Below are 27,415 nucleotides of genomic sequence, written 5' to 3' on the forward strand. Positions count from 1 at the left end.
TAGGTTTTGTATTGACGTTTCTGGTTCTCTCATTAATAGTCTGAACCAAAGACTGGTCTCTAACGTGGACCTGGTCTCTGACATGGACCTGGTCTCTAACGTGGACCTGGTCTCTGACATGGACCTGGTCTCTAACGTGGACCTGGTCTCTGATATACAGTGGTCTCTAACGTGGACCTGGTCTCTGACATGACCTGGTCTCTAACGTGGACCTGGTCTTTGATATAAAGCGGTCTTTGACGTGGACCTGGTCTCTGACATGGACCTGGTCTGTAACGTGGACCTGTTCTCTGATATAAAGTGGTCTCTGATGTGGACCTGGTCTCTGATATAAAATGGTCTCTAATGTGGACCTGGTCTCTGACGTGGACCTGGTCTCTGACGTGGACCTGGTCTGTAACGTGGACCTGGTCTCTGACGTGGACCTGGTCTGTAACGTGGACCTGGTCTCTAACGTGGACCTGGTCTGTAACGTGGACCTGGTCTCTGACGTGGACCTGGTCTGTAACGTGGACCTGGTCTCTGACGTGGACCTGGTCTCTGATATAAAGTGGTCTCTGACGTGGACCTGGTCTCTAACGTGGACCTGTTCTCTGATATAAAGTGGTCTTAGACGTGGACCTGGTCTTAGACTTGGACCTGGTCTGTAACATGGACCTGGTCTCCTGGTCTCTGATATAAAGTGGTCTCTGACGTGGACCTGGTCTCTGACGTGGACCTGGTCTGTAACATGGACCTGGTCTCTAATGTGGACCTGGTCTGTAACGTGGACCTGGTCTTTGACGTGGACCTGGTCTCTAACGTGGACCTGGTCTCCTGGTCTCTGATATAAAGTGGTCTCTGACGTGGACCTGGTCTGTAACATGGACCTGGTCTCTAACATGGACCTGGTCTGTAACGTGGACCTGGTCTCTGATATAAAGTGGTCTCTGACGTGGACCGGGTCTGTAACGTGGACTTGGTCTCTGACTTGGACCTGGTCTCTGACGTGGACCTGGTCTCTAACGTGGACCTGGTCTCTGATATAAAGTGGTCTCTGACGTGGACCTGGTCTGTAACATGGACCTGGTCTCTGATATAAAGTGGTCTCTGACGTGGACCTGGTCGCTGACGTGGACCTGGTCTGTAACATGGACCTGGTCTCTAACGTGGACCTGGTCTGTAACGTGGACCTGGTCTCCTGGTCTCTGATATAAAGTGGTCTCTAACGTGGACCTGGTCTCTGACGTGGACCTGGTCTCCTGGTCTCTGATATAAAGTGGTCTCTAACGTGGACCTGGTCTCTGACGTGGACCTGGTCTCTGATATAAAGTGGTCTCTGACGTGGACCTGGTCTCTGACGTGGACCTGGTCTCTAACGTGGACCTGGTCTCTGATATAAAGTGGTCTCTGACATGGACCTGGTCTCTGACGTGGACCTGGTCTGTAACATGGACCTGGTCTCTAACGTGGACCTGGTCTCCTGGTCTCTGATATAAAGTGGTCTCTAACGTGGACCTGGTCTCTGATATAAAGTGGTCTCTGACGTGGACCTGGTCTCTGACGTGGACCTGGTCTGTAACGTGGACCTGGTCTCTAACGTGGACCTGGTCTCCTGGTCTCTGATATAAAGTGGTCTCTAACGTGGACCTGGTCTGTAACATGGACCTGGTCTCCTGGTCTCTGATATAAAGTGGTCTCTGACGTGGACCTGGTCTGTAACATGGACCTGGTCTCCTGGTCTCTGATATAAAGTGGTCTCTGACGTGAACCTGGTCTGTAACGTGGACCTGGTCTCTAACGTGGACCTGGTCTCCTGGTCTCTGATATAAAGTGGTCTGTAACGTGGACCTGGTCTCTGACGTGGACCTGGTCTCTAACGTGGACCTGGTCTCTGATATAAAGTGGTCTCTGACGTGGACCTGGTCTCTGACGTGGACCTGGTCTGTAACATGGACCTGGTCTCTAACGTGGACCTGGTCTCCTGGTCTCTGATATAAAGTGGTCTCAGACGTGGACCTGGTCTCTGACGTGGACCTGGTCTCTGACGTGGACCTGGTCTCTAACGTGGAACTGGTCTCTGATATAAAGTGGTCTCTGACGTGGACCTGGTCTGTAACATGGACCTGGTCTCTAACGTGGACCTGGTCTCCTGGTCTCTGATATAAAGTGGTCTCTGACGTGGACCTGGTCTCTGACGTGGACCTGGTCTCTGATATAAAGTGGTCTCTGACGTGGACCTGGTCTCTGACGTGGACCTGGTCTGTAACATGGACCTGGTCTCCTGGTCTCTGATATAAAGTGGTCTCTGACGTGGACCTGGTCTCTAAGAGGAGGGATCCTGATGAAGATGAAATGTTTTGTGATGATGATGATGAAGAGAGACTCACTGGTTCCTGATCCTGGTCCTGGTCCTGGTCTTGGTCGCAGCAGATCTTCAGAATAAAAGTCCCCGTGGCTCAGCTGTGTCTCGGTCTCCTGTTGATATCAGCCCCTGTGATGCATTTGGTCCCGGTCCCGGAGATGGTTCTGATCCGGTCCGGGCCAGGCAGTCTGGTCTGACAGTCCTCTGGTCTGTTAAAGGTCGTTGTTGTTGTTTGTTGGTTTGGGGGGGTTGTTGTTGTTGTTGTTGTTTTTAATTTTTTTATTGATGAATTTGATGTTGGACCAGAAAAATCCTCCGGTTCCGTTCGGAGTCCTCTCCGGACGCAGAAATCCCGGACTGCGGACGGAGTCAGGAGCTACAGTCGGATCAGTCGGATCCCGCTGACATTGTTGATCCGGCTCCACCCGTTCTTCAGTCAGCCGTAGTTTGACCCCACCGGTTTTCCTGGACCTGGATCCGGGAAGGTTCCGGTTCCGTGTCTGTCCGTTCAGGCTCGAACTGGTCCAGACTTCCAGGTGACCTGATGCTGGCGAGCCCGCGGTCTGTCCTTGGATCCAGACTCTCGTCCTTGCGCGCTCATGGATGAGAGGAGGCGCGCGGACGCCGAGGGCGGGCACGCGCGTGTTTGTGAATTAGTGAACCGTCACGTTCCGCTTCCCGCGCGGCCGCACCTCACGAGCTGTTTAATACTCCGTCACTTTACTGCGCATGTCATGTATCATTTTTAATCAGATTATAGAATCAGAACATTTAGATCCGGTTGTTCATGATTCAGATTTCACTTTCAGCGGTTTTCGTGTTCAAACGCATTAACACCTTTTCCTCATCTCTGACAGAAGTCATTACAGGTTTACATTAAAATGATCTTCAGACAAGGTGATGAAGATGAAGATGAGGATCAGTCTGGTTCTGGTTCTCCCTGCAGTGAGAGGATCCACCTGACGGCTGATGCCAGTGGACTCCGATCCTGATCCTGATTGTTCAGGACATGTAACCTACATGTGGACAGATGGGACACGTTGGTAACCATGGCAGCAGAAGGAATCCACCATTCAGACTGAGCCGTTCTTCTTCTGTGGTTGCCTCTGTTTTTATAATTTCATCCGTCACCTTATCTGCTGCTGGTGTACATGGTTACCACAGCAACAGGGATGCAGCTTTGGAGCCTCATGTGGTTGCCATGGAAACAAGCATCTCCTAACCCTCATTCCCCAGTTCACCAGTTAGAACTCAATTTAAACAGACACTTGATTTCTTCGGTCTGACTCAACAGAGTTAAACCCTGAAAGGGTTCCTTTGTGATGTCACTGAATCAAACACATGAACAGGTCAGCAGACACCTGGTTTCCACGACAACAGTGACAGAAGCAGTAAAAGAAACTTGTGAGCGTGGACACAAATGATGTAACAGCTAAACAAATCAGTTAGCTCGTCTCTGTGATTGCTTTGTTGAGCTCGGCTGTGAACATGAACATGTATGACATCGTCACATTCTCTCTGCTGTTAGATGTTGGAGAGTTTCCTTCAGCTTCCAGGCCAGTGAGTCCACACACACACACACACACTGATGCTCTTTCTGTTTCCAGCTGAATGTGTGGTAAGGCGGACACAGATGCATGCTGGGACACTTTTGTAGGCTGCTGGGTCCTGAGGGTCAGTGTGTGTCGCTGTGCGTATTAGTGCGTTCATGTACAGTTCCTGTCAGACAGTATCAGTCATGCAGTAAACACACACACAAATCAGGACAGTGACTGACCTGCTCTGTGGCCGCATGACCACTTGTTCTTTGAAGTCTGATTGTGCCTCTGCTATCATCTGATTGGTTACCTGGAGTTGACTCTTGGCCTTTGATTCGTCTGTTCTTAATGCTTTCTATATCTATAATGAATTAGTTTTATCACTACACTGAGACGCATCTTCAGTTCTGTGTGTATGCGTGTGTGTACACTCTCAGGCAGGCCGTCCATTAACACAGAAAAGTTCATAAAATAAAGATGGTGGGGTTACATACTGTCAGCACAACAGATCAGGATCCACAGACAGTTTATAGACCTGAGCCAATGAGAACACAGGATTTATTTCAGCTGATTAGGTACAGATGATGATGATGAAGACAGCCTCCCCAGAAAACAGAGACAGTAAAAGACAAAAAAAGTGTCCTCAAACACGTCCATCTCTTCTACAGCTGACACATCAACCAGAAAGTATGTACAGCTTTGTTTCCAGTTGATCCAGACCCGGTCGTCACCTTAGAAACGGAGACGACTCAAATCTCATCATCATTCTGCAGATGAGAGCCAATCAGTGATGTCACCGTCCTCCTGCAGTGAAGCCCCACTTAAGTTTCAGCTTACCTCCTCCAGCCTCATGGAGACCTGTCCTGGCGGCGACCGCCCCTCAGCTCCAGGTGACGTGTTCAGGTCTGACAGCTGTTTCCTCAGACCTTAATCATTGATTATCTATTCAGTATCAGATCATGTTGGTTGATGTGAGTCTGCTGTCGTTTCTACGCCATTTTCACCATCACATTGTTGTATGGCGAATCCCTCTGCTCCTCCTTTTGCTCCTCCCTTAGCTCCTCCTCCTTTTCTTCTCCTCCTGCTCCTTCGATAGTGCTTTGAGGGACAGGAACCGCCCTCTGGGGTCTTTTGGGCACGGCATAGTCGTCCACTCGGGGGTTGTATGGGTACTCGTGACCTTTGGGGTCAGAAGCCGTACCCATGATTCTCCAGGCGTCTCCTCTCATCTCCTCTGGGTCATCATACAGCGACGGGGGGGCAGCAGTGTTTTTACCCCCAGCAGCCATGGCGCAGCCTTCGGGCTCGTCGTAGATGTGCTCCACCTTTCTGTAGGTGGGGCCGAGGTCATTGGTGTCACTAAGAAAGATGTTCCGGATTTTCATCTCGTCGATGCAGTCGTAGAGTGGGTCGGCACCAAGCTCATACACACGAGCTTCGTGGTTCAGGATGTTGGCCATGACGGACTTGTTGATGGTATCGAAGGGGAGGGAGTACTCTGGATCGGGGCTGGTCTGAGGGGCAGTGGCAGGGGCAGCCACACCGGGCTTCCTTTTCCTCCTCTCCCTGAACGTGTCGGGCTCACTAGTGTCCACCAGGTCGATCTGGGAGTATGCCTGGTCCAAGTCCTGCTCAGAACTTAGTTTGGGGCTGAGGCGGGCTTGGGTAGAGTTGTGGTCCTGGTTCGGCCCAGGGTCGGCAGGCAGAGGACAGCTGGAGATCATCTTGACCTGGTTTTTACGGGGGATGGGGACTCCGCGAGTGTCCAGGGTCAGACTTTTGACTCCTGTCAGGACTTTGTCCACTGGAGGCTCCAGGCGAGACTGAAACAGAACAGGTGGGTGATCACTGATCAATAACATGTTGGTCACTCAGCTGTCGTCTGGGATGTCACATCCAGTCCACATCAAAGTGTCCAGCAGATGGCACTGTTTGGACAGTTAGACTTGGACCATCCAGTTTTCAGAAATATGTAAGTGAAGTTCAGGTTTGTCCTGAAGGAATCAGTTCACCTGGACCTGCACCACCTGTGTTCTGGTGGTTCCTGGTTGACACAGTTTTTGTGAGTTCAGCTCAATAGTAAACTTTGATTTTTGGTGATTTTATGAGACTGGACCAGGATCAGTTATGACTGAGTTAAGAAGCATTAAATCTAAACATCATACAAATAAGCTGTGTACTTAGCCAAGAGGCTATTATTCATTTGTAGTGTGGAACAGGTCTGATCCCTGAGGCTCTGCTTTTGGTTTTTGGTTTTGTCTGGTCTGTTGTTGTGCAGCTCCAAAGGCCAATGTCTTCATTGACCACATCCTGTGAAGAATTTGTCTATGAAGGTACTGAACTGGGACACAGCTGTGGACTCTACAAACTGGCTTCAACTGATATACTAAGACAGAGACACTGTCAGAACAAGAATGGTCCTCAGGACTGAAGGCCTGTGGAGGGACAGAGGGACGGATGGGCATCTTACCAGCTGGCTGTGCTGCTGTGGTTGGGAGGGGGCCGAGCCCTCCTTGTCTTTGTGATGACTTTGCAGGTTCGGATGTTTGGTCAACATGCTGTACACACAATCAGCTGTCTGAAACAGGAAACGCAGGCTTTTAATGTGGAGGGACACTGACCAATCAAAACGCTCCATTTTTGTTTTGTTTTTTTACGGCAATCCAAAGTTTCTTCTGAGCGTCATGCTTTTATTTTGGTGCCACAGATCAGTAAAGTCAGCTAACCTGAGCAGTGGGTGGTTGTGGGACATGGCTGCGGGGCTGAGGTGGTGGTGGCATCCTGCTCTGGCCCAGCGGTGTGCTGAGGGGCACTGGGGGCAGGGTGAAGCTCTGCAGTGTCTCTGGACTCACCTGCCCCCCCCCAGAGGTCTGTCTGTGGGGGGTGGAGGTCTTCTGCAGGTTGATAGCCGCCTCCACAACCTGAAACAGGAAGTTCCCCTGTTTGGTGTCGAACTCAAAGTTCCCCTCCCCGGACTCACAGCGCCGCCCCGCCTCGAAGGAGAAGGTGGACTGAGGACAAGAGACAGGACCAGTGAGACAGAGGACCCAGACCTGGAATAATACCTCCACCTGCTGTGTGTCTCTGCAGGTGTAGCCAGTGAAGCTAACATGCTAACTAGCACTGTAGCTAATCAGTTCAACCGGTCAAGGCTGTGTGTCTCACCTTGTCTCGGCCGAAGCGGCGCAGGAACCTGTAGGGCCAGGTGTAGACCAGGTCTCCGGTCCTTTCAAGCAGATGAAGAGCATGCTGGTCTGCCCTCAGAACCAGGTCTCCTTTCAGTCTGCAGCGTTCAGACGCCTCTGTCCTCCGAACACACACCCTGAAGTCACACACTGGCAAACACACAAAGACACACACACGGCATTGACTGGTCAGGGTCAAAGGTCAGAATAATGTTGACTGGATCCAAACTTAATAAAATACAGATTAAACAGAAGAACTGAAGTGAGACACCCTGTGACGGCTGGAGGAAACCACACACACACATACAGGTGTGTGCTGCTGGTGTTTCAGGATGTGGGGAAACAGAAGCAGCTTCAGGAGCCGAATGTCATGACCTCATAACAGAGAGAAGTGTTACAGCTGTGTGTCTGTGTGTACCCGGGTGGCTCTGGATCACATCTAAACTGTTTCTTAATAAAGATTTAGGCTGAAACCAGACCAGGTCTGGAGTGTCTTCAGGGGGCGTGTCCTCTGTGAGATGACATGAGCAGCAGCTTCCTGTTGAGAAGAGGAAGTTTGTCCCTGAAGATAAAGCTGAGGTCGCCTGCAGCCGTCGGTCACTGCAGCGCTGCAACACTCTGAACCGCACATATACATACCACAGCAGGAACTCACTCATATACAAGTTTCCACTACACAACACACAGTGGCAACCAAAGACCAACAATAAACACACATCTGTGAAAAATCCTGCAGTCAGTGAATGTTACAAAGCTGTAGCTCCTCAGAGGCTGAACCCTGACGAATGAGTAGCAACGTTACACAAGAGCACATCAACCTCTGAGGCCAAACACCATTCCACCACATTTTCTGTTAAACCTGCAGTTCCTCCAGCTGTGGGTCATGTCCAAACGAAGCACTCCCAGTCTGGCTCACAGATATCAGAAGGTCCAGGTGTGCTGGTGCACCTGAGCGCCAACAGGGTGACACCTCAGCCAGACTGTGAGCTCTGAGGTCAGGAACAGGAAGTAACCGCCTGTTACAGCACATACACGGCTTGACACAACATGTTGAAGAAGACCGAGGCTGACACCAGGTCTCAACGTGGTCACATGACCTTCAGCTGTCCACAGACTTTTGGCCAACAAGGCCACAGTCAACCTGAAGCCTCCAAGGAACCAGAACTACATCTGTGTGTGTGTGTGTGTCGGGTTCTATATTTAGCCGTTACAGGAAATACAGAAAGAGGAAATGAGGTTTGATGGAGTGACAGAAACTTTTCAAAGACTCTTAAGAACGTTTCATATTTTCCTGTTATAAGAAGGATAAAAAAGGGGAAATGTGGTTTGGACAAAGACACAACAAAAACTGACGGCCTTCAGAGATCCAGAATCTACCTGTGTCTCTGCCGCTGTACAGAGAGTTGTCCTCCATCCCCTCGTCCTCGTCCACCTTCTGTCCTCTCTGTAGGCTGCCTCTCTTCACACCACACTCCAGCCAGTTCATCTGGACAGAGAGAGAGAGAGAGAGAGAGAGAGAGCTTGGTCACCATGAACGTTGACCTGAAATGTTCTGCTGATACAAACCAACACTGAACTGATTTCAGGTTCATTCTGCTGTTTCGCTGTTTCTCATAAATCCTTGTAAATATAAATTCTACTTTTAGAATTGTGGTGGATGATAAAAACTCCCTGAGTTGTTTTTGTCACAAGGGACATTTTAACAGTTGAGCTCTGCTGTGACATCATCACCCTCCACCTGTCGGAGCAGGAAGTACCTGTCGCAGTCAGACTTCAGGTGTGAAGGGGAGGTGTCTGTGATTCTTGACCTTCAAAGTAAAAGTCTTTCTTTGTAGGAACAGAAGTTGAACAAGTGAGTTAAAAAAACTGACTTCAACATGTTCAGCATTAACCAATCAGAGACATCGTCCTGGTGTGTGTGTGTGACTGTGCATGTGTACCCACAGGGAAGGCGATCTCACACAGTTTGTGCGTCCAGTCCTCCACCTGGTTTCTGTCTGCAGCGAAAACAAACATCTTGTCTGTGGTCTCCACTAGAAAAGGTCCAGTGTCTTTGGGACATCCGTCCATGTCCACCTCTGACACCCGGATACAGTCTGCCAGACGGATCACCTAAGAGACAGAGGCAGGATCTCGTCACCATGGAAACAGAATAACAAGATATCGATAAAACAGACAGATTATAACCACATCAATCCAGGTCCAATTCAGTGAGAGGACCAGTAGAGTCCAGCAGAGTCCAGCAGAGTCCAGTAGAGTCCAGCAGAGTCCAGCAGAGCCCAGTAGAGTCCAGCAGAGTCCAGTAGAGTCCAGTAGAGTCAGTTATAGACCAGCAGAGTACAGCAGAGTCCAGTAGAGTCCAGTAGAGTCCAGTAGAGTCCAGCAGAGTCCAGCAAAGTCCAGTAGAGTCCAGTAGAGTCCAGTAGAGTCCAGTAGAGGCCAGTAGAGTACAGCAGAGTCCAGTAGAGTCCAACAGAGTCCAGCAAAGTCCAGTAGAGTCCAGTAGAGTCCAGTAGAGGCCAGTAGAGTCCAGCAGAGTCCAGTAGAAACTGATAGAGTCCAGTAGAGTCCAGCAGAGTCCAGCAGAGTCCATCACCTTCTTGTGTTCCTGCTGTTTGCGTAGAGTTTTGTCACTTCTGTCTGTTCCTCCGTCTTTACACTCGAAGAATTCCAGTCTGGAGATGGAGCAGGAACTCTCCCTGTAGAGGACACACCAGACCTTCTTCCACTTCTACGGGGGAGGCAGAGCGATAGACAAAAACTAAATGTTCATGTTTGTTCTGCGCTGTTCAAATGAAACTTGTGTTTTGTAGTTTGTGTGTTTGTACCTTTCCAAACCGTTGCTGCTGCAGGAACAATATCCCCTGTTTCCTGATGTCCTCCTCCATCACACTTCCTCCTCTCCAGTGTCCTCTCCTATCTCCTACTCTCGCCTCCTTGTTTCCTCTCCCCCTCACTGTTTTCCTTTTCAAACTATCGTCCCCTTGTCGTGCACTCTGTCTCTTCTTCTCCTTTCCGCCTGTTATCTTTAAATCTTGTCGTCTTAACTTCAGCTTCTTCTTTGTGTCTTCCTCTCGTCTGTCTTCTTCCTTGTCTTTCTCGAAAGGTCTCCTTCTCAGTGTGGTATCAGTGTGAAGCAGACAAATGTTGAGTGTGTCATTTGTTTCCTGTCTTCACACTCTTTCACAACATGTGAAGCAGAAGTTAGAGTGTGAACCTCCTCCTTCACCCCCCTTCATCTTCAGCTTGTCCTCCTCATAGCGCTGTGGCGCCCCCTGGTGGCCACATATGACTCTGACAGCGTCGGTTTAGTCTGTTTTTCTCCATCAGCCATTTAGCTTTTATTAAACCAATAGAAATCAGATTAGGAGGAGAAGGTGGATCTAACCTGTTATGGACTCTGTCCTGATTGGGTGTTATAATCAGTCACACAGTAACCCCGCCCTCTAACCCTCCCCTCCTTCCTGCTCTGTTTCCCTTTAAATGGAACTTCATTTAAAAAATGAACATCATGTTGTATTTCAAATAGAGACCAGAAACCCATAGACTTCATCACAGTCTGACTTCTGACTGCAGCCAGTGAAGTCGCCCCCGGTTGGTGGTTTTGTTTGTAAACTTTCAGTCACAGTTGAACTGGTTTCCAAAACATGACTGAGTGTCACACACCGATCAGCTCATTTAGGCGAACTTCCTCTGCTGTCAGACTTAGTTCCTGTAAATGGAAATAAATTTCCTGTGAATAACCAGTGCTTCCTGTTTTCTGCATATTTTCCACAGGCCTCATCGTGGATGTCACATTTTGGGTGAGTGGTTTAAATTTCTTTTTGAGTCCTGGCAGTGGGGGGGCACACCTGTCACTTGGTAAACTATCCAGGTAGGTTGGGACTCACCTGACGGATCTGTGTCCATCTACAGAAACTACACCATCATTCAGATGTACATCAGGACATAAATGCATCACGAGTTGATCGAATTGATGTCAGCTGGACCTCCTGAAGGTCTGAAGGTCTCACCTGATCAGCTGATTCAGTTTCTCACACAACAACAACACAGATGATCAGTACTGAAGGACTGCTATAAATATTCAGGAGCTGGATGGCCCAAATCTGTGAGTCCAACATGACACTGAACGATCTGCCCGAATTTCAGATCAACTTCAGCTGCCCCAAGAGACAAAGATCCAGATCAGGTAGATCAGCTGTCAGAACTGAAACGGCTCCTGGTCCTACAGCGGTGATCCACCTGGACCAGAGAGCCCAGCTGATCACAGATCGATCGATTCATCAAAGAAATGAACAGCCAGAGTGAAGAGTGTTATTTATTAGATCACAGCTCAGTTATGTGTCCATCGTGTCCTTCGCCGCTCAGTTTCCGGTCTCCTCTTCTTCTCTGCTGACTGACGGCAGTCTGCTGTAGGTCTCAGTCCAGAATTTCACATATTCTGACCTCAGGTCGTAACTGCAGACACAGAAAGTAACCAAGTCTCAACCACAGCTCCTCAGAGGGAACCCAGGAGAACACAGGAGAACACAGGAGAACCCATACCTGACAGAGGACTTGCTGATCTGGTGGTTGATGATCATGAAGGGCTGGTGGTTTTTGGTGAAGGGGGGCCAAGGAGCTGGGACTTTACTGTCTCCTCTACTGGGGTCACTGGGATGGAGACAAGAGGACCAGTTCAGCCCTCCCACAGAGGACATTTTTCAAACTGGAATAACAGAGACCAGTACAGACCTGGTCCCAGTTGGAGGTAGATTTTGTGGTACTCAGATTAACAAGTTTGTGTGCAGTGCATGCTGGGACCTTACCCAGTCTTGGCGAAGTTGGTCCAGTACGCAATCATGTACCTGGACAGGTCTCGGTGTCGGGGAAAGTAGACCAGCGGGGTTGAGAAAGGTTTCCCGAACAGGTACTGCAGGTCCTCAGCGTGCTCCGCCTCCACCCAGCGAGGGAATCCTGGGATACGAGTCTTCATGTTGAACAGGTAGGAGAAGGTACTGGCTCCACTGAGGGACAAACCAGGATGATGCTAAACCAGTGGAGTCCAAGGGAGTGCTCCCCTTTATACTGAAGTCTATGGGAAAATGTCCCTCCTCCTCCTCAGTAAATGTTTTGCTTCTGGTCTTTGCTGCTTTATTCTTTTATTCTTTGCTCCAGTTTATTTATCATCTGATTACATTCTAAACTGCATTTTGTTGTAAATCAGATTCATTAAAATATCAGGTTTGATCATTTTGTGAGGAAACAATGTTGTGTTTAATAAACTCGGTTAATGTGAACAGTCTTCCTCAACCAATTGGATCTGACCTGGAGTTGTTGGCATGGAGCTGGAGGGCGATCTGGGTCGGGACCAGAAACAGGAAGTCTGTTTCAATGTCGGCTACCGTCTTCTTCACCACTGCTGGCTCTGGGACCGACCCCCAGTGTGCCGAATACAGACTGTAGGCGGAGTGGACGGCGGCGTCCCCTTTCTCTTTGGTCAGGCCAGCCAGCAGACCCTTCACCTGCTCTCTGAGGAACAGAGACACACAAACACCAACATACAACATTTGCAGTCTCACTTTAACCCACATTCAGGCTCTTGTTTTTTTCATCATTCATTTTGAAAAATGTCTCCTCAAATTCAGAATCAGCTGATTCGATCTGACTGGGACTGAAATACTTCCTCTATGAGTCCAGTATTACTGGCTCAGCTCGGACCTTTATTTTAAAATAAAATGAGATAAAGTGGACTGATAGTTGTGTTGTGTTATGCACTCACACAGTTGTGTCTTTTGTTCTGTTGTTGATGGAAGGAACGTCAACTCCAGCAAAGATGTGTCCGTCCATGCTGTTGACTCCGGCCATGTAGTCGAACTGGGCAGCATTGTGGAACAGCCGACTGGGCTCATCGGGGATAAAATCCCCATCAACCACCGGGGCGAGCTCCAGGAGGTCCATGACAACGCCTTCAGGGACAGGCGGACAGACAGACAGACATTAGTCTCATCGTTACTATCTCCACTTCTGTCTGATTCAAATTCTGAGTATGTTTACACACACCTGCCAATAAAATCTGATTCTGGTGAAACTGAATCTGACTGAGATTCAATGAAAACATCTGAGAATTAAATTAAACACTAATTGACCAATTCAGCCTCAAACCTGATCAGTTTTGTGTAAATCAACACATTTGTGTTTCAGCAGCACCTTTTCCCAAAATAAGCAGCACGTCAATTTTTCCTGCCATGGTGAGGCCGACGGGGTCGCTCATCTTCAGACACATCAGCATCTTGTCTTCATCACTCTGTCGACAGCCAACTTTCCTGGCAATCTACAGAAACCGGCCAAACGTCAGAGGTGAGGGCCTTCTGGGTCAGGACCACAGTTCGGTTGGTGTGTGTGATTGTGTGTCTGTGGACCTTTTTGGTCAGGCTCATGGGTCGGGTCTGGAGGCTCCAGGGACTGAGGGCAACTCCACACTGAGTGATGACTCTGCGGAACAAACCTCGACTGTACGGAGACAAACTCTGAGGAAGATTCACCGACCAGGATCAATAATAATAATTCACATTCTTCTTCCACAGATGTGGATTCTGTCATTTGAGTCAGCTGTTTTTTTTATTTTGTGTCAGTAAATAAATTAATAAATAGGACACTTCACCACCGCCATCTTAACTTTAGCTGACCTCTGACCTGGAAGCTGGCACTGGCGGCTCCAGCTGATTGGCCAAAGATGGTGATGTTGTCAGGGTGACCTCCAAATGCCTCGATGTTCCTGCGGACCCAGGAGATCGCCGCGTGCTGGTCCCACAGGCCATAGTTACCTGGAAGGAAACAGGTCACCTGATCACTTCCTGTCTCAGATGCAGGTAAACATCAGGAGAGAGGGTGAGCCGTCGATGTCATGAGGTTATGAGGTCATTGGGATCATCAAACAACGTCATCTCCACAAACATTTTCAAATCTGTGGACATGATGGCGAGGAGCAAGCAGACATTGGTGCAGGAAGTGGTTAGGAAAATAAAACATTCAGTCTCAGATCACCTTCACCAAACTTTTGAAGGGAAATGTGTGAGTGACCTCATCTTAAAAGGACAGGACGCCCTAGTGAGAAACACCAGTGTCAACAAAAACCCTAAACCTCAGTCCACCTGAGCGCCCCAGTTTATCTGCTCACACACTGATAGGACATCGAGCACACTGCAGCACCTGCTGGGAAATGACCAGCAGACACGAACACACCACTTCAGTCCAACCTTGAACCACGTGGACCCCTAATCCTGAGGACCTGTCGGTGGGAGACACACAGCTGTTGTTGTGTGTTGTTTGTGTTCCTCACCGGGGAGTCGAGCATCTCCGCTGCTAAGGAAGCCCAAAGTCCCAACTCTGTAGTTCACCGTGACAACAATGACTCCGCCCCTGTCAGCCATCTCCTTCCCATCATACAGAGAGTCCCCGAGGATCGCCACATCATTGGAGGCCCCCAACAGGAAGGCGCCACCAAACAGGTAGACCATGACAGGGAGGCCGGTTGACACTGAAGAGACAGAGGGGGGGCTGACTGTGTTGAAGTGAATGAGAAAAACTTCTGAAGGTCCCTTAAAGGCATTACCTGTCTGCAAACAATACCAAAATTTGAACCAATCACGACTGAATTGTATTATATTGGAATCATGAGCCTGTTGTAAACAAAGCCAATTTAAGGGGAAACTTCCATAATAAAAGCTGGACAGAGAAGTGTAAATGAGGACTGGTATGATTTTGGGACCTACAGGATCGACCCTGAGGGACAAAGATGTTCAGGTAGAGACAGTCCTCGCTACCCTGGGTTTTTGTCTGCAGCAGCGTCACCTGCAGGCAGCGGTCCCGATACTTTGTGGCCTTCAGGATCCCTAGAAACAAAAAACACCATCAGCATTTTGGAGAAAAAAATAGACGGAGGTTGTCTTGTTTGAGTTTTTAACCCTGAACCATCACAGTCCTGATCCTCCTAAACATGCCCCCTCTGACCGGTTGCTCCTGGCCTTTTATTTTGCAGTGTGATTGTAATGAGAGGCTTAAAAAATGTCAGACTTCACCTTTAAAACTTGACCTGACTGTCTCAGTACCCATGAGCCTCAGCAGCTGTTTCTACAGAGAACCTCCAAATATCTGGATGCAGAAGTTAAAGGTCAACAACGAGGTTCTGATTGGATGAAATGGAACTCAAACCGTTTATTCTGGGACTTGTGGTTGTCATAGAAACGGGCCAGGTGGCATGTGCTGCTTACCGCTCCATCCGGGATGAAGTTTTGGTTTCTCAAACTTTCCAGGGACGTCAGCGAAGGGGATTCCTTTGAAGACATCGACACTCCGGAAGAGTCCCATCCTGTGGTTCTTCCCCTCCACTCTCCCCCCCTCTGTCGGCACCACACCCAGCTACACACACAGATGAAGATACACATAAAACAAGTGGACATAAGTTAAAGCTAGACTCATTACTCAAACTGTGATTTACAAAGTGTTCCACAGAGAGTCTGAAGGCAACATGACACACACATGGATTAACCCTTTGGACTCTGAGTGCAGAATCGATTGGTGTTGCCTTCAGTGTCACAGTTTCAAGTTGAGTCTCTCTGAACACCACGTCCTCGTGAGACCGACTCATCTGTCACACAGGTCCACTGATGAGCATCATATTTCCTACATTTTAGGTGGTTTTGAATTGTCAGTGACAACGGGAAGAGACACATCATAAACGAGTGAAACGAGTTGTTTCTCACCTTCGCTGCTGAAGACAAGTTCAGCCAGATGCTGAGCAGAAGTACCAGGAGCATCATCATCATATCACCTGTCCACCTGTCTGTGTGCCTCTCACTCAAACGCCTCCTGTTTATACTCCTGTGGTCAGCTCTTATCTGCAGCAGGACGGCTGTCTCAAAACACTCACTGTTTTAAACCGGTTCAGACCTGGATCCTGGAAGGGGAATGCAGAACCTGGATGTAGATCTGGTCCAAACAGCTGAGACTTCAGAGACAGATCTAAAGTCCCCGACTGTCCCTGAGTGGGCTGAAGTGGGCCTGAGTGTCACAGGTTAAGTCCCCGTCCTGGTTTCTCCCAGAACAGGTCTCTATTATTGATCAGTAACTGATTAACTTTTGACTTTACACATTTCCATAGAGTCACTTTGTGTTTACGAAGAAATGTGAGAACACACACAGCTGCTACAGAAGCGCACACACACACACACACACACAACAGATCAGCAGTTGAAGAAGAACTTTAAAATGATTTCATGTTACACCCATTTTTGTTTATTGGCAGAAACGGGCCTCTGTTGTTCATGTTTATGTTTATTTCATAGTTTTGGTGAGATTAAGTTAAATGTTCGACCCACTCATATAATAATAATATTGTTCCACAGGGCAAATCTAGTTAAAAAGACAAAACATAAAAGTAAAATATGAACCAAAATGTCTCCTGAACTAAAGACTTAAGAATTTACAGGAGCTATATGAATATTTATTTAACACTTCTTTCAATAAAGATATCAAACTAAACATCATCATGTTTCCCACCGTCCCATGACTTCTGAAGGCATCTCGACATTGATTGACAGGTGAAGTGATTAGGTTACCACTAGGGGCGGGGCTTGTGGTGGTCAACATGGCTGCTCCCTGTCCGGACCGACAGGTGTGAAGGTAACTTTTGTCACTTCATCTTAAACTTTGTTTTTCATGTAAACAAGCGGCGTCTGAACCGGAAGTGATGCGACATCCACGATCCAGGAGAAACAGCTATTAACCTCCCCTGCAGCTGAACTCCCAAAAGCTGCTGTTACGAACCAAGCTGGGTTAGCACCGAGCTGGGTTAGCACCGAGCTGGGTTAGCACCGAGCTGTGTTAGCACCGAGCTGGGTTAGCACCGATCTGTGTTAGCATCGAGCTGGGTTAGCACCGATCTGTGTTAGCACCGATCTGTGTTAGCACCGAGCTGGGTTAGCATCGAGCTGGGTTAGCACCGATCTGTGTTAGCACCGAGCTGTGTTAGCACCGAGCTGTGTTAGCACCGAGCTGTGTTAGCACCGAGCTGTGTTAGCACCGAGCTGGGTTAGCACCGAGCTGTGTTAGCACCGAGCTGGGTTAGCACCGAGCTGTGTTAGCACCGAGCTGGGTTAGCACCGAGCTGGGTTAGCACCGAGCTGTGTTAGCACCGAGCTGGGTTAGCACCGAGCTGGTGGGATGCTAACTATTAGCAGCAGTTTGTAATTTAAACCTCGGATGATGTCACTGTCATCAGACAGTTTGCGCAAACGCAGTGGAAGTTTAACTCACTGACTTTATCAGTTTGACCCACAATAACCCTGGATTTAATTAAAGGAATGAAGATTAATCTGTTCACCTACAGTCTGTTTATTTGTTTATCTACAGTCCACATAATGTCGAGGGAACAGGTGAATATTAGTGAGCTGCTGCTCTCATTGGACAGTTCAGAACTGCAGGAGGCGGAACAAGTCAGAGCGGCCGTCAACCAGCAGCTGAGCACAGGTGAGTTCACCTGGAGGGTTAGTGTCCTGTCTCCACCTGTCAGTATGACCTGTATCTTGTCCTCTTAGACAGAGGAGGTGCTGTCCTCTCCTCTGTGGTGGAGTATTACCTGGAGTCCTCGTCCCCTCAGGCAGTCCACGTCCTGTCCTCCATCAGGGAGCCTCATCATAAGGTCAGCACCCTGTCTGTCCCTCTCTTCACTGTCCTACCGCTGATATTCCTGCTGTTGTTGTGACAAACCATTGAAATGTCTGTCAGGTTCTGTTGGAGAAGCTGAATGAGTCTCTGAACAGACCTGGAACCAGACTGGCTGGTGTCACCTTGCTGGGTCACCTGATCCGGAAACAGCCTCCATGGGTCCATCACATCAGCCGTTCGGCCCTGCTGCCGTCCCTGCTGCGCTGCCTCAAGGTAACAACGCTGACGCTAACTGATGCTAGAATTTAGGACAGCTAACCCTGTCAGATGATAATGTTAATGCTAACTTTTAATTTTCATCACTGACGCTACTCAGCTGTTTGTTGTGTTCTTGTGTTTACTCAGACAGAGGGGAATGTAGTGGTCTTGATCACCGCAGTCCTGGTCCTTATCATTCTGTTACCCATGATCCCTCAGGCTGGGAAACAACACATCTACGACTTCTTTGACGTGTTTGGGCGCCTTGCTTCCTGGAGTTACAGAAACCCTGGTCTCACACACACACACACAGACACACTGATTCTGATTGGTTGACTCAATGGGCTCTCCTGATTGGTCGGTTGTCGTCCCTTTTAGGTCATGTCCCTGTGGTCCACCTGGTCCACCTTCATGCAGGTGTGTACTCTCTGTTCCACCGTCTGTACGGGATGTTTCCCTGCAACTTCATCTCCTACCTGCGACTCCACTACAGCATGAAGGAGAACCTGGATACCTTCCAGGAGGTGGTCAAGGTCAGAACAGACCTGCGCGGGCCATTATATTTCTGTTCAAGCTTTTGGTGAATAAAGGGAAAAACCTTGTGTCAGTTTCCATTAGTACCACATTGATCCTGAATCTGTACTCTCCCTGACCCGTCTTCTGTCTTTGTTAGCCCATGTTGGAACATGTTCGGGTTCATCCGGAGCTGATCACTGGAACTCAAGACTATGAACTGGACATGTCCAGGTCAGTAGCAGACCCAGACCCAGACTTGAACCAAAGAACATACTCGAGGTTAAAGGTCAGACCTCAGACCAGCAGTGAAGAAATCCACTGAGTTGCTGTTCTGCTGGTTTTGATCACCTGATGTTTCAGGGACAGGAAGACAGAAGCACAAAAAAGAGGTGCATTATGTTCTGATGCTGTGACTTCCTGTCCCAGGTGGAGGTGTTATGAAGTCCATGACATCGTGATCGAGTGTTCCAGACTGTCCCTGGACCCCCTGGAGGCATCCTGTGAGGAGGACATGTCCTCCCCCCTCAGAGACTCCCCCTCCTCCTCACCTGGACCAGCCCGACTGTCCTCCCCCCTCCCTGTACTAGACCTCACCTTTAGTCCTGTCACAGAGTCCATCAGTGGCTCAGGTCAGAGACACCACAGACCCTCACAGACCCTCACAGACCCCCAAAAACCACCACAGACTCCCACAGACCATCACAGACTCCCACAAACCACCACAGACCACCACAGATTCCCACAGAACACCTGGTCTTTGAAGGATTTTAATGAGGTCTGGTGAGTCCCCTCACCCAGGCCCAGACCTAGAACACACTGATATCTGGTCTGAGGTCCTCAGGATGATCAGGACAATGGATGAATGACAGTTGTAATCTGCCTGGCAGGAGGTTTGGTCTCTCCGTCACTCTCTGGGTGTCTGACTCTGCCTCAGCTGACCTTCAACACTTCCTGGACCCAGGTGTGCTTCTTCTTTATGAACTTTACTTCTTGCTTCCTTCTCACCTTGTCTTAGTTTCGTGACATCAGAGCGAGGTGAACTGTTCAGGTCTTGATCAGATGTAGATTGAGTCTGTTGTTCTTGTGTTCAGGGTGATGATGTCACATGGAGCCCCTCTTCCCAGTGTGGTATGTCCACTCCCCCATCTGAACCTGCTGCCTCCCCCTTGAGCGGGTTCCCCTCCACCTCAGGTGAGACGCTGAGTCAGGTCTTGGTTCTTTGTCATCAAAGTGAATTTGATAGCAGTTCCACTTTTTGTCCTCAGGTGTGAAATGTCCCTCACCAGCTTCCGTCAATGTGATGCCACTGACTGAAGAGAATAAATGTGGAGGTCTGACTCCTGTGAACACAAACCAGGTGAGGTTAGGGCCACAGGTACACATTCACTTCTTTCACTTTCACCAAAGGCTTTTATTGTGAAGGAGCCGCTTTCTATCTGCCAGGTGCCAATCATAGAGCTGGAGGGATCATCTTGTCAACCATTCACAGAGGGGGAGAAGAGAGGCCACAGAGATGACATCAAATATAAGTGTGAAGGTGAGCCCAAGTGTGTGTCCAGATGTGTGTGTGGGTGTGTGTGTCCACCTCTGATGTTGTTCCTCTCTCTCTCCAGAGGGCAGATCAGTGGAGGCTCACCTTCCTCCTACCTCTTCCTCCTCTAAGCCCCTCTCCCATCCAATATCCACCCCAACCCACAGACCAGAGGTAGGAGGGTCCTGTCTGTTAAATCCCACTCACTGTGACCAGAGTCCTGGCCCCCACTATGAATGCCTGTTTGATCTGGCTTTACCTCGGGCCACCGCACTCTTCATAAGGAGGAAGACTCAGGTATCTGTTTATTCATCAAACAAATTAGAGATTTATTGGCTGATATTTTTGGTTGTTATTGATCAGTCTTATCTTTGTCTTGTGTGTGTTATTGTGTTGTGAAGGACGTGCTGGATGAAGCAGGATGGCAGGGGGAGAGAGGACGAATGGAGGGGAAGGACAAGGGGGACGACCAGACCTCCGTGTCTCCTCTGGAGGTTTTGGACCAGCTGATTGTCCATGGACAGAGTGCCCATGAAGGCCTCAGCAGAAAGTGAGAGCAGAGGACACAGACACCTGAGTTACTATGGAGACCACCCACCTTACATCTGTGTGTGTGTTGCAGGTTGTCAGGAGTGAGTAAGTCAGTGGACCGGACTCATGTTGGAGATAAACAGCAGAGCATGAAAAGCAGCAAAGGTACCTGAATGTAACACACAGACTCACCTTATTAATGAACTAACCCTGATTCACCTGAGAGGCCTGGTCCTTCTCCGTCCTGGTCCTGGAGCTGATTTGTAGAACGGCATTGTTTCCATAATCTGTTCATGATGAATGGAAGTAAAATGAAGACACTAACTGGTTTAATCAGTCTGACCTGATCCTACTCCATCAGGATGTTTCTTGTTTTCTGAATCTCTGACTTTGACTGTAGTCCAAATTCTGGACTCTTAACAGTCCAAGTGACGAGAGGAACAGGTCAATACAGACACAACACAATAAGGACTAAGTGAACACACAACAACACAAAGTGTATTGTGTCCTTGTTTTGATGTCAGGCCCTGCCTTTGGGGAGGAGCTTCAGTCTCTGAGGAGTCAGCTGTTGCTGCTCCACAGTCAGCTTCAGTATGAACGTTTTAAACGCCAGCAGCATGCGATCAGAAACCGTCGTCTGCTGCGAAGAGTCATCAACACCACTGCGCTGGAGGAGCACGTTGTCGCCATGGTAACGCATCCTCCACTAAACATAAGGGGTTGAATTTTTTCACTTCCTCTTTGAAGGACACTGTCCTCACCAATCCAATGACTCTGGTGCTTGTCTATGTGTTGCAGAGGGCCCAACTGGGGGTGCAGGAAGAGGAGATCCGGTGTCTGAAGTTGAGTCTGGAAGAAGAACAAAGACAATTCACACAACTGCAGCAGGACACGCAAACACACACCAGCCAGCTGCACACGCACATCCAACAACTGCTGCTACAACAACAGGACGACCAGAGAGACAACCAGAGACTGCAGGTCAGACACACACAGTGGGATTGGCTGATTTAAACCTTCCTGTGTTGTGTTGGCTGATTTAAACCCTCCTGTGTTGTGACTGGCTGCTTCAGAGTGAGCTTCAGGAGTGTCAGGGCAGGCTCAGCGATTTGGAGGCGGAGCTTCAGAAAGCCAATAACAAGGCTTACAATGCTGAACATCAGCTGACCCAGCTGTCACTGAAGGTGAGGAGGCCCTCATTGGTTTCTTTATCCCCTCTGCTGATAGGTGTGTTTGTCATTGTGACCTTTGACCTTTTATAAAATGGTGTGGAGACAATTATCTGGACCTTAATGTGGCAAAAACAAAAGAAATGATAGTTGACTTCAGAAAAAATAAGTCTAACTGAGATGTCAGTATTATCAACAGAGAAAAGGTTGAAATTGTGGACAACTATAAATACTCGGGCACCATATTTGACTCAAGCCTCAAATTTGACAAAAATACCAAGGCCATTGCCAAAAAAGGTCAACAACGGATCTATCTGATGCGGACATTGAACTCTTTTAAGGTCTCCAAATCCATTTTATCTGTCTTTTACCATTCCTCTATTGAGTCTTTTTACCTTTTCTTTTATATCTTGATCTCATGGGTTGTCAGTGAAAGACAAAAACAGCTTGTCCAGTGCAGTTAAAACTTGTTCTAGGATCATTGGTGTGCAGATCTTAGATCTACACTCGCTGTGGAGCAGGCAGGTGCTCCAGAAAGCTACAAACATTATTGCTCATTCAGATCGTGTTCTGAAAGAGAGGTTTTCCTCAGTGCCCTCTGGGAGGCGCTATCTTGCTCCTTGGAGGAAAACAAACAGATATAGCAATTCTTATTCCTTCAGCCATTAGGCTTTAAATGCCACACGGTCGTTATAATTTTTTTTTGGTTTTTAATCCATTTATTTATTTTATTTATCTTTATTTTACTTATTTATTGCCACTACTGCACTTTATGGCTGGACCCATCAGCTGTCCTGCACTTTGACAGATGTGTGTATTGTTGAATGAATGTGTCAAATGTCCTGTCCTTGCTGTGACCCATGTACTAAAAACTGAATTGCCCCTTGTGGATAAATAAAAGTGATCTGAATCTGACTCCACCCCAAGGTGTGCAGCAGTGAGCAGCTGCAGCAGCAGATCTTCCTGCTGGACCAGCAGATCGTCCTCCTGAGAGACACCAACAGAGTCCTGGTTGGACAGCTGGACGGAGGGGACACCTCCCACTGCACTGTGAGCACACACACAGACACACGCACAGACAGACAAGGAAGAGGTTCAGTTCGGTTCAGGTCTGATCTGGTCCTTATCCGATCTGTGGTTCAGGATCTGGAGACCTGCTCTCAGGATCAGAGTCCTGTACCACATGGAACCATTCCAGGTTCAGATCTTTGGAACCTGTGTGTGTTAGTGTATATATATATATATATATATATGTGTGTGTGTGTGTGTCAGGAGGCATCCATGCTGCAGTGTAGTGTGGGTAAGGAGTACCAGCGTCTGAAGGACAGTGAGGTCCAGCTGAGGCAGAAACTGGAGGCAGCGAATCACAGGATTGCAGAGCTGGAGACACAGCTGGCCAAGAGAGACCAGCTGGCCCTGGATCAGAAGAAACTCCTGGAGGACAACAAGGCCCAGAGCAGGTCAGGATCCTGGCCCAGTCCTCATCTCAGAGTCTGGGTCTGTGATGGTTGAAGAAACAGGGATGTCTCAGCCCTGAGTTCATTCTGTCAGGGTGATCTGACACCTGCAGACAAAACTCAGGCCTGGAAACATCCTGAACTTCAGTGAAGGTCACTGTTGATTTAATTAAGTGTGTGTGTGTCTTTGTGTGTCAGGGCGGAGTTGTCAGCCTGTGAGAGTTGTTGCGTCACTCTGAGGAGACTCACTCAGACTCTGCAGACAGAGATGCTTCACCTGTACAGTCAGATTCACCTGGATGCCTGCAGCAGGTACAGCAGCACTGTGATGTCACCACAGGTGACCACATCAGCAGTTTATTTATTTACATAGAGCTAAAAAATGAGACAGAGACAGACAGGAAATTATGTCATTTCCCAGACAGGAAGTGAGGTGGTTTCTCATTCACCTCTGACAAACAGGGCAAATAAAAAAATCATAATGCTCAGGTGTTGCTCAGGTCGCGTACCTGGCTCCACCCCCTGTGGCTGCCAGCGGAAGTGCTTCATACATCATATGATGGAAACAGCAGTGAAAGAGCCATGATGTCGTCAAACAGACTGTCTGTGTAACATTAGCTGCACCTGGACACGCCTCTATGTGGGTGTGGCCTACAGTAACCAACCGGGAAACAGCTGAGGATGTTGTGTGATGTCATCTTTGTCTCCCTCAGGCCAAACAGTGGCAGTGTCGCCTTACCTTTTGCTCAAGACAGCGTTACGGGCCGCCCTCCCTCTTCTTCTGTTGGTATAATTAATGGCGCCATGGGGGCTCTCTCCACCTCCCCCCTGCACCTCCCCTCCTGCTCCTCCTCCCCCCTCTCCCTGTCCCCTATTGACTCCCCCCTGACCGTCGGCTCCTTCCTGGAGCAGAGAGCAAGGCAGCTCTTTAAACCGAGCGACCATGGCCAGGAAGAGGAGGAGCCGCAGGAGGAGGAGGATGCCCAGCTAGAGAGCCCCCTACTGGGTCAAGAGGCGGAGGAGGCCGCCATCCTGTCAGGTAGTCCCGAGACCGAGTCACAGAGACAGGCTGCAGCTCCAGGTCTGGCCTCCCCTCCCCCAGACCTGACCCTCGCCGTTCAACAGAGGAGACGTGAGCTGAGCATCATGGACTACAACGAGACGCTGCCAGAGTACTGAGGGACAACCAGACACCAGTCCACGATCTGGGTCCATTTAATTCGCCAGCTTTTATTCCCACTCTGTCTGTTCATTGAGCACACCACAAACAAACAGTGTGTCAGCCAAAGTGAAACAGACAAAATACAATGGATGGATAAAATTTAAGGACATCAGCTGTGTGTTAAAATCCAACAGAACTTGAACACAACACGTCACTGCTAGCTGTAAACAAGTCAAGCCTGCTAGCTCATCAGCTAAACAGCCAATAAGCTGCAAATGAATTAATCAGATTGTGTCACAGTTCATGTTAATGAGCTCCACTGAACCCACCGATTGTTTTAGTTTATTTGATAAAACGTAAATTATGTTCTGGGCTAAATATTTATCATTATTTGATTTGGTGTGATCTGAGGATTCATCTAGAAAACTCACTTTAGAGCCAAATTTAAAACAATACAAAGAAAATGTCCCAAAGTTAATTCATCGCATTAAAACAGATCTCCAGATTGACCTTTAACCTGGAGATAAACTATCAATAACGAGCCACAATTATCAGCTGCTAAAGAAACAGTTTACATCTAGCATTTATATGCTAAGATTAGCCCTCAGGGACTTTGTGATGACATCATAACAATTGTAAGAAATAACATTTAAGTTTTTTCTCTGAGGTTTTTGTAGAGAATCTTTGCGTCGTGGCAAAGCTAATATTAGCTTGAATTACCAATTAAAGTATATTTCTTATGAGTGAATAAACATTCATCATTAAAGTTGTACTAAAGTCAGCACAGTGGCGTTTTGGTTAGCGTTGTTTCCCCAGTGGTTCGGTTCCCGGCCATGTTTCCTCCGGGTCCGGTTGTTGATCTCTGTCTCTGTGTGTTGGCTCTGTGATGGACTGGAGACATGTCCAGGGTGATGCTGCTGTGACCCAAAACAGATCAGAGGTAGAAGATGAATGAATACTCTTAAGAATTAAATGCGAATGAATTATTAGCTAAAGGCCCTAATTTTACACAATGATTGTGACACAGATTGCTGTTGCTGTAGGAAACTACTTATTTAACCAAAAATAAAGGAAAAAGAACGGAGGGAAATACTTTTTTGTGAGTTAATGAGTCTACATCGAAGCTAACAGCAGCTTCATCAGCTGGTCCTGCATTAGCTTGAAGATGCCTCGGTCAACACTTGCTATGACAACATCACAACACTAAGTGAAATCAGACATCACCCTGACCTATGTGAAGTTTGATACTGTGACAACCTTAAAGCTGCCGACACATTGAAACATTAGGGATTATTGATTATGGACTCAGTTAAGTGTGAGTCCTCAGCTGGTTCAGGGGTTCCTCCGGGTTCTGCATTTGCATCTATGATGAAAACAGCAGCCTCAGTATCCTTTAGATTTCTGTCAGAAGAACAGACTGAATCAGACTGAGGGGGAGGATGAACTGACCTGGAAAGAAAATGGCCAACAATTTTTGTGTGTTTTTGCTGCAACAGATACAGTGTGTTTAGATTAGCGTGTTGTACTTTTTTGAACTGCTGCTTTCAGATTAGATGCAAATGTGGACTAACTGGACTACGATGTGTTCAGGCTACTGTAATTCAGAGCTTCAAGAATGGAATTTCTTCTCTGTCTGTTTCCAAATCAAAGTTGCAACTAGGCCTGAGAAGAGGTTGGGACAATATGTGCTGACAAACCAAAGACTGACTCCAGACGATGAATGTTGTGATTTCTATCTGCCGTGTTTGCCTCAGACATGGCCCAGATCAGATTGAACACTAAAAATAAAGACTAAAGAAATCTGAGCATCTTCCTCTGATTGAAACACACAGTTGAATAAATTCATTCTCCAATACAAATAAAAATACTGCAGATCATAAGGTAGAGTTGACCCTCAGTGACATCATCAGCATGAACCGCAGTTTGAAACCTCCAATCTATTACTTCCCTGTTGGCCATCTTGTTTTTAGAAACTGGTAGAGCCCATATTTGGAGAAGAAGGTGGAACTGACTCTGGACTCTTTCCTGATTGGGTGGTCTAGTCCGTCAGTCACACAGTAGCCCCCAGTAACCCCTCCCCTCTCTCTAAATGGAGCTTCATTTTAAAAAAATGAGCATCATGTTGTATTTCAGACCATAAACTCATCAGGAAAACATTCACTGAGGAGGAGGGACATCTTCCCATAGACTTCAGTACAGTCAGACTTCATATAACCCTGATAACCCAGGGGTGCCCAGCACTGGTCTTCTAATGAGGCTCCTCATCAGACCGCAATAGAGCTTCATGACCAGCTCATCATCTAAAACATGCAGAGCTGAAGCTCTCCAAGACCGGAGCTGGACCACCTCAGCATGATGATGAAGATGGTGATGATGATGGTGATGAAGGTGATGATGGTGATGATGATGATGATGTTGATGGTGATGATGATGATGATGATGGTGATGATGAAGATGGTGATGAAGGTGATGATGATGATGATGAAGATGGTGATGAAGATGATGATGATGATGATGAAGATGATGTTGATGGTGATGATGATGATGATGATGGTGATGATGAAGATGGTGATGAAGGTGATGATGATGATGATGAAGATGGTGATGAAGATGATGATGATGATGATGATGATGATGAAGATGATGATGAAGGATGATGATGATGATGGTGATGATGATGAGATGGTGATGATGATGATGATGATGATGATGGTGATGATGAAGATGGTGATGAAGGTGATGATGATGATGATGAAGATGATGAATGGTGATGATGATGATGATGAAGATGATAATGGTGATGATGATGATGATGATGTTGATGGTGATGATGATGATGATGATGTTGATGATGATGATGGTGATGATGAAGATGGTGATGAAGGTGATGATGATGATGATGAAGATGGTGATGAAGATGATGATGATGATGATGAAGATGATGATGATGATGAAGATGATGATGATGATGAAGATGGTGATGAAGGTGATGATGATGATGATGATGATGATGATGATGAAGATGATGATGATGGTGATGATGAAGATGGTGATGAAGGTGATGATGAAGATGATAA

At 47.9% G+C, this 27,415-nt stretch overlaps 4 protein-coding genes across 8 annotated transcripts in view; 1 reads left to right on the forward strand and 3 right to left on the reverse strand.

Annotated features, from left to right (window-relative positions):
* The window catches only part of grin1b (glutamate receptor, ionotropic, N-methyl D-aspartate 1b), a 30,828-nt gene extending 28,102 nt beyond the window's left edge, over window positions 1–2,726 (reverse strand). Inside the window, exon 1 of the mRNA XM_029509925.1 lies at window positions 2,370–2,726. Coding sequence (XP_029365785.1) covers window position 2,370 — 1 coding nt within the window. The 5' untranslated portion in view covers window positions 2,371–2,726. The remainder of the gene's footprint in view (window positions 1–2,369) is intronic.
* Window positions 2,727–4,405: 1,679 nt separating this feature from the next.
* On the reverse strand, window positions 4,406–10,231 carry dok2 (docking protein 2). Of its 4 annotated transcripts, XM_029510480.1 has the most exons (9): window positions 9,896–10,231; window positions 9,664–9,798; window positions 9,012–9,179; window positions 8,445–8,553; window positions 7,048–7,217; window positions 6,609–6,893; window positions 6,353–6,460; window positions 4,992–5,705; window positions 4,406–4,940 (listed from the first exon to the last, which is right to left on the reverse strand). In XM_029510480.1, the coding sequence occupies exons 1-9, from the start codon at window positions 9,953–9,955 to the stop codon at window positions 4,872–4,874; spliced, it is 1,818 nt and encodes a 605-aa protein (XP_029366340.1). In that variant the 5' UTR covers window positions 9,956–10,231; the 3' UTR covers window positions 4,406–4,871. The 4 variants fall into 4 exon arrangements, with proteins under 4 accessions (XP_029366340.1, XP_029366341.1, XP_029366339.1 ...); XM_029510481.1 differs by having other exon boundaries at window positions 4,406–5,705; window positions 6,735–6,893; XM_029510479.1 differs by having other exon boundaries at window positions 4,406–5,705.
* A 1,200-nt stretch (window positions 10,232–11,431) lies between these two features.
* Window positions 11,432–15,874, reverse strand: LOC115048826 (bile salt-activated lipase-like). The gene is made up of 12 exons (XM_029510607.1): window positions 15,812–15,874; window positions 15,320–15,467; window positions 14,822–14,941; window positions 14,389–14,586; window positions 13,743–13,873; window positions 13,469–13,576; window positions 13,257–13,380; window positions 12,829–13,015; window positions 12,375–12,578; window positions 11,876–12,073; window positions 11,613–11,720; window positions 11,432–11,525 (listed from the first exon to the last, which is right to left on the reverse strand). Exons 1-12 carry the CDS (start codon window positions 15,872–15,874, stop codon window positions 11,432–11,434), a joined length of 1,683 nt encoding a protein of 560 aa, XP_029366467.1.
* Window positions 15,875–16,659: 785 nt separating this feature from the next.
* tsc1a (TSC complex subunit 1a) lies at window positions 16,660–25,428 on the forward strand. Of its 2 annotated transcripts, XM_029511449.1 has the most exons (22): window positions 16,660–16,730; window positions 17,460–17,576; window positions 17,645–17,748; window positions 17,835–17,987; window positions 18,120–18,264; window positions 18,351–18,505; window positions 18,646–18,719; window positions 18,915–19,117; window positions 19,376–19,449; window positions 19,580–19,679; window positions 19,754–19,845; window positions 19,932–20,025; window positions 20,102–20,316; window positions 20,421–20,569; window positions 20,642–20,715; window positions 21,075–21,241; window positions 21,349–21,531; window positions 21,624–21,734; window positions 22,647–22,769; window positions 22,992–23,179; window positions 23,375–23,488; window positions 23,890–25,428. In XM_029511449.1, the coding sequence occupies exons 2-22, from the start codon at window positions 17,468–17,470 to the stop codon at window positions 24,353–24,355; spliced, it is 3,093 nt and encodes a 1,030-aa protein (XP_029367309.1). In that variant the 5' UTR covers window positions 16,660–16,730; window positions 17,460–17,467; the 3' UTR covers window positions 24,356–25,428. The 2 variants fall into 2 exon arrangements, with proteins under 2 accessions (XP_029367309.1, XP_029367310.1); XM_029511450.1 differs by lacking the exons at window positions 16,660–16,730; window positions 17,460–17,576 and having other exon boundaries at window positions 18,124–18,264.
* Window positions 25,429–27,415: the final 1,987 nt, after the last annotated feature.

The sequence above is a fragment of the Echeneis naucrates genome, chromosome 9 (assembly GCF_900963305.1).
Source record: "Echeneis naucrates chromosome 9, fEcheNa1.1, whole genome shotgun sequence".
NCBI lineage: Eukaryota > Metazoa > Chordata > Actinopteri > Carangiformes > Echeneidae > Echeneis > Echeneis naucrates.

Coding starts and splice junctions, on each gene's coding strand:
- tsc1a (XM_029511449.1), top strand. CDS start 17,468: ATGTCGAGGGAACAGGTGAATATTAGTGAGCTGCTGCTCTCATTGGAC. Junction 21,242..21,348: donor AGGAGCACGTTGTCGCCATG/GTAACGCATCCT, acceptor TATGTGTTGCAG/AGGGCCCAACTGGGGGTGCA. Junction 23,180..23,374: donor GACAACAAGGCCCAGAGCAG/GTCAGGATCCTG, acceptor TTTGTGTGTCAG/GGCGGAGTTGTCAGCCTGTG.
- dok2 (XM_029510479.1), bottom strand. CDS start 9,955: ATGGAGGAGGACATCAGGAAACAGGGGATATTGTTCCTGCAGCAGCAA. Junction 9,180..9,663: donor AACAGCAGGAACACAAGAAG/GTGATGGACTCT, acceptor TCTGTCTCTTAG/GTGATCCGTCTGGCAGACTG. Junction 6,894..7,047: donor GCCGCTTCGGCCGAGACAAG/GTGAGACACACA, acceptor TCTTGTCCTCAG/TCCACCTTCTCCTTCGAGGC.
- LOC115048826 (XM_029510607.1), bottom strand. CDS start 15,874: ATGATGATGATGCTCCTGGTACTTCTGCTCAGCATCTGGCTGAACTTG. Junction 15,468..15,811: donor ACTTGTCTTCAGCAGCGAAG/GTGAGAAACAAC, acceptor CTGTGTGTGTAG/CTGGGTGTGGTGCCGACAGA. Junction 13,577..13,742: donor CCGCCAGTGCCAGCTTCCAG/GTCAGAGGTCAG, acceptor AATCTTCCTCAG/AGTTTGTCTCCGTACAGTCG.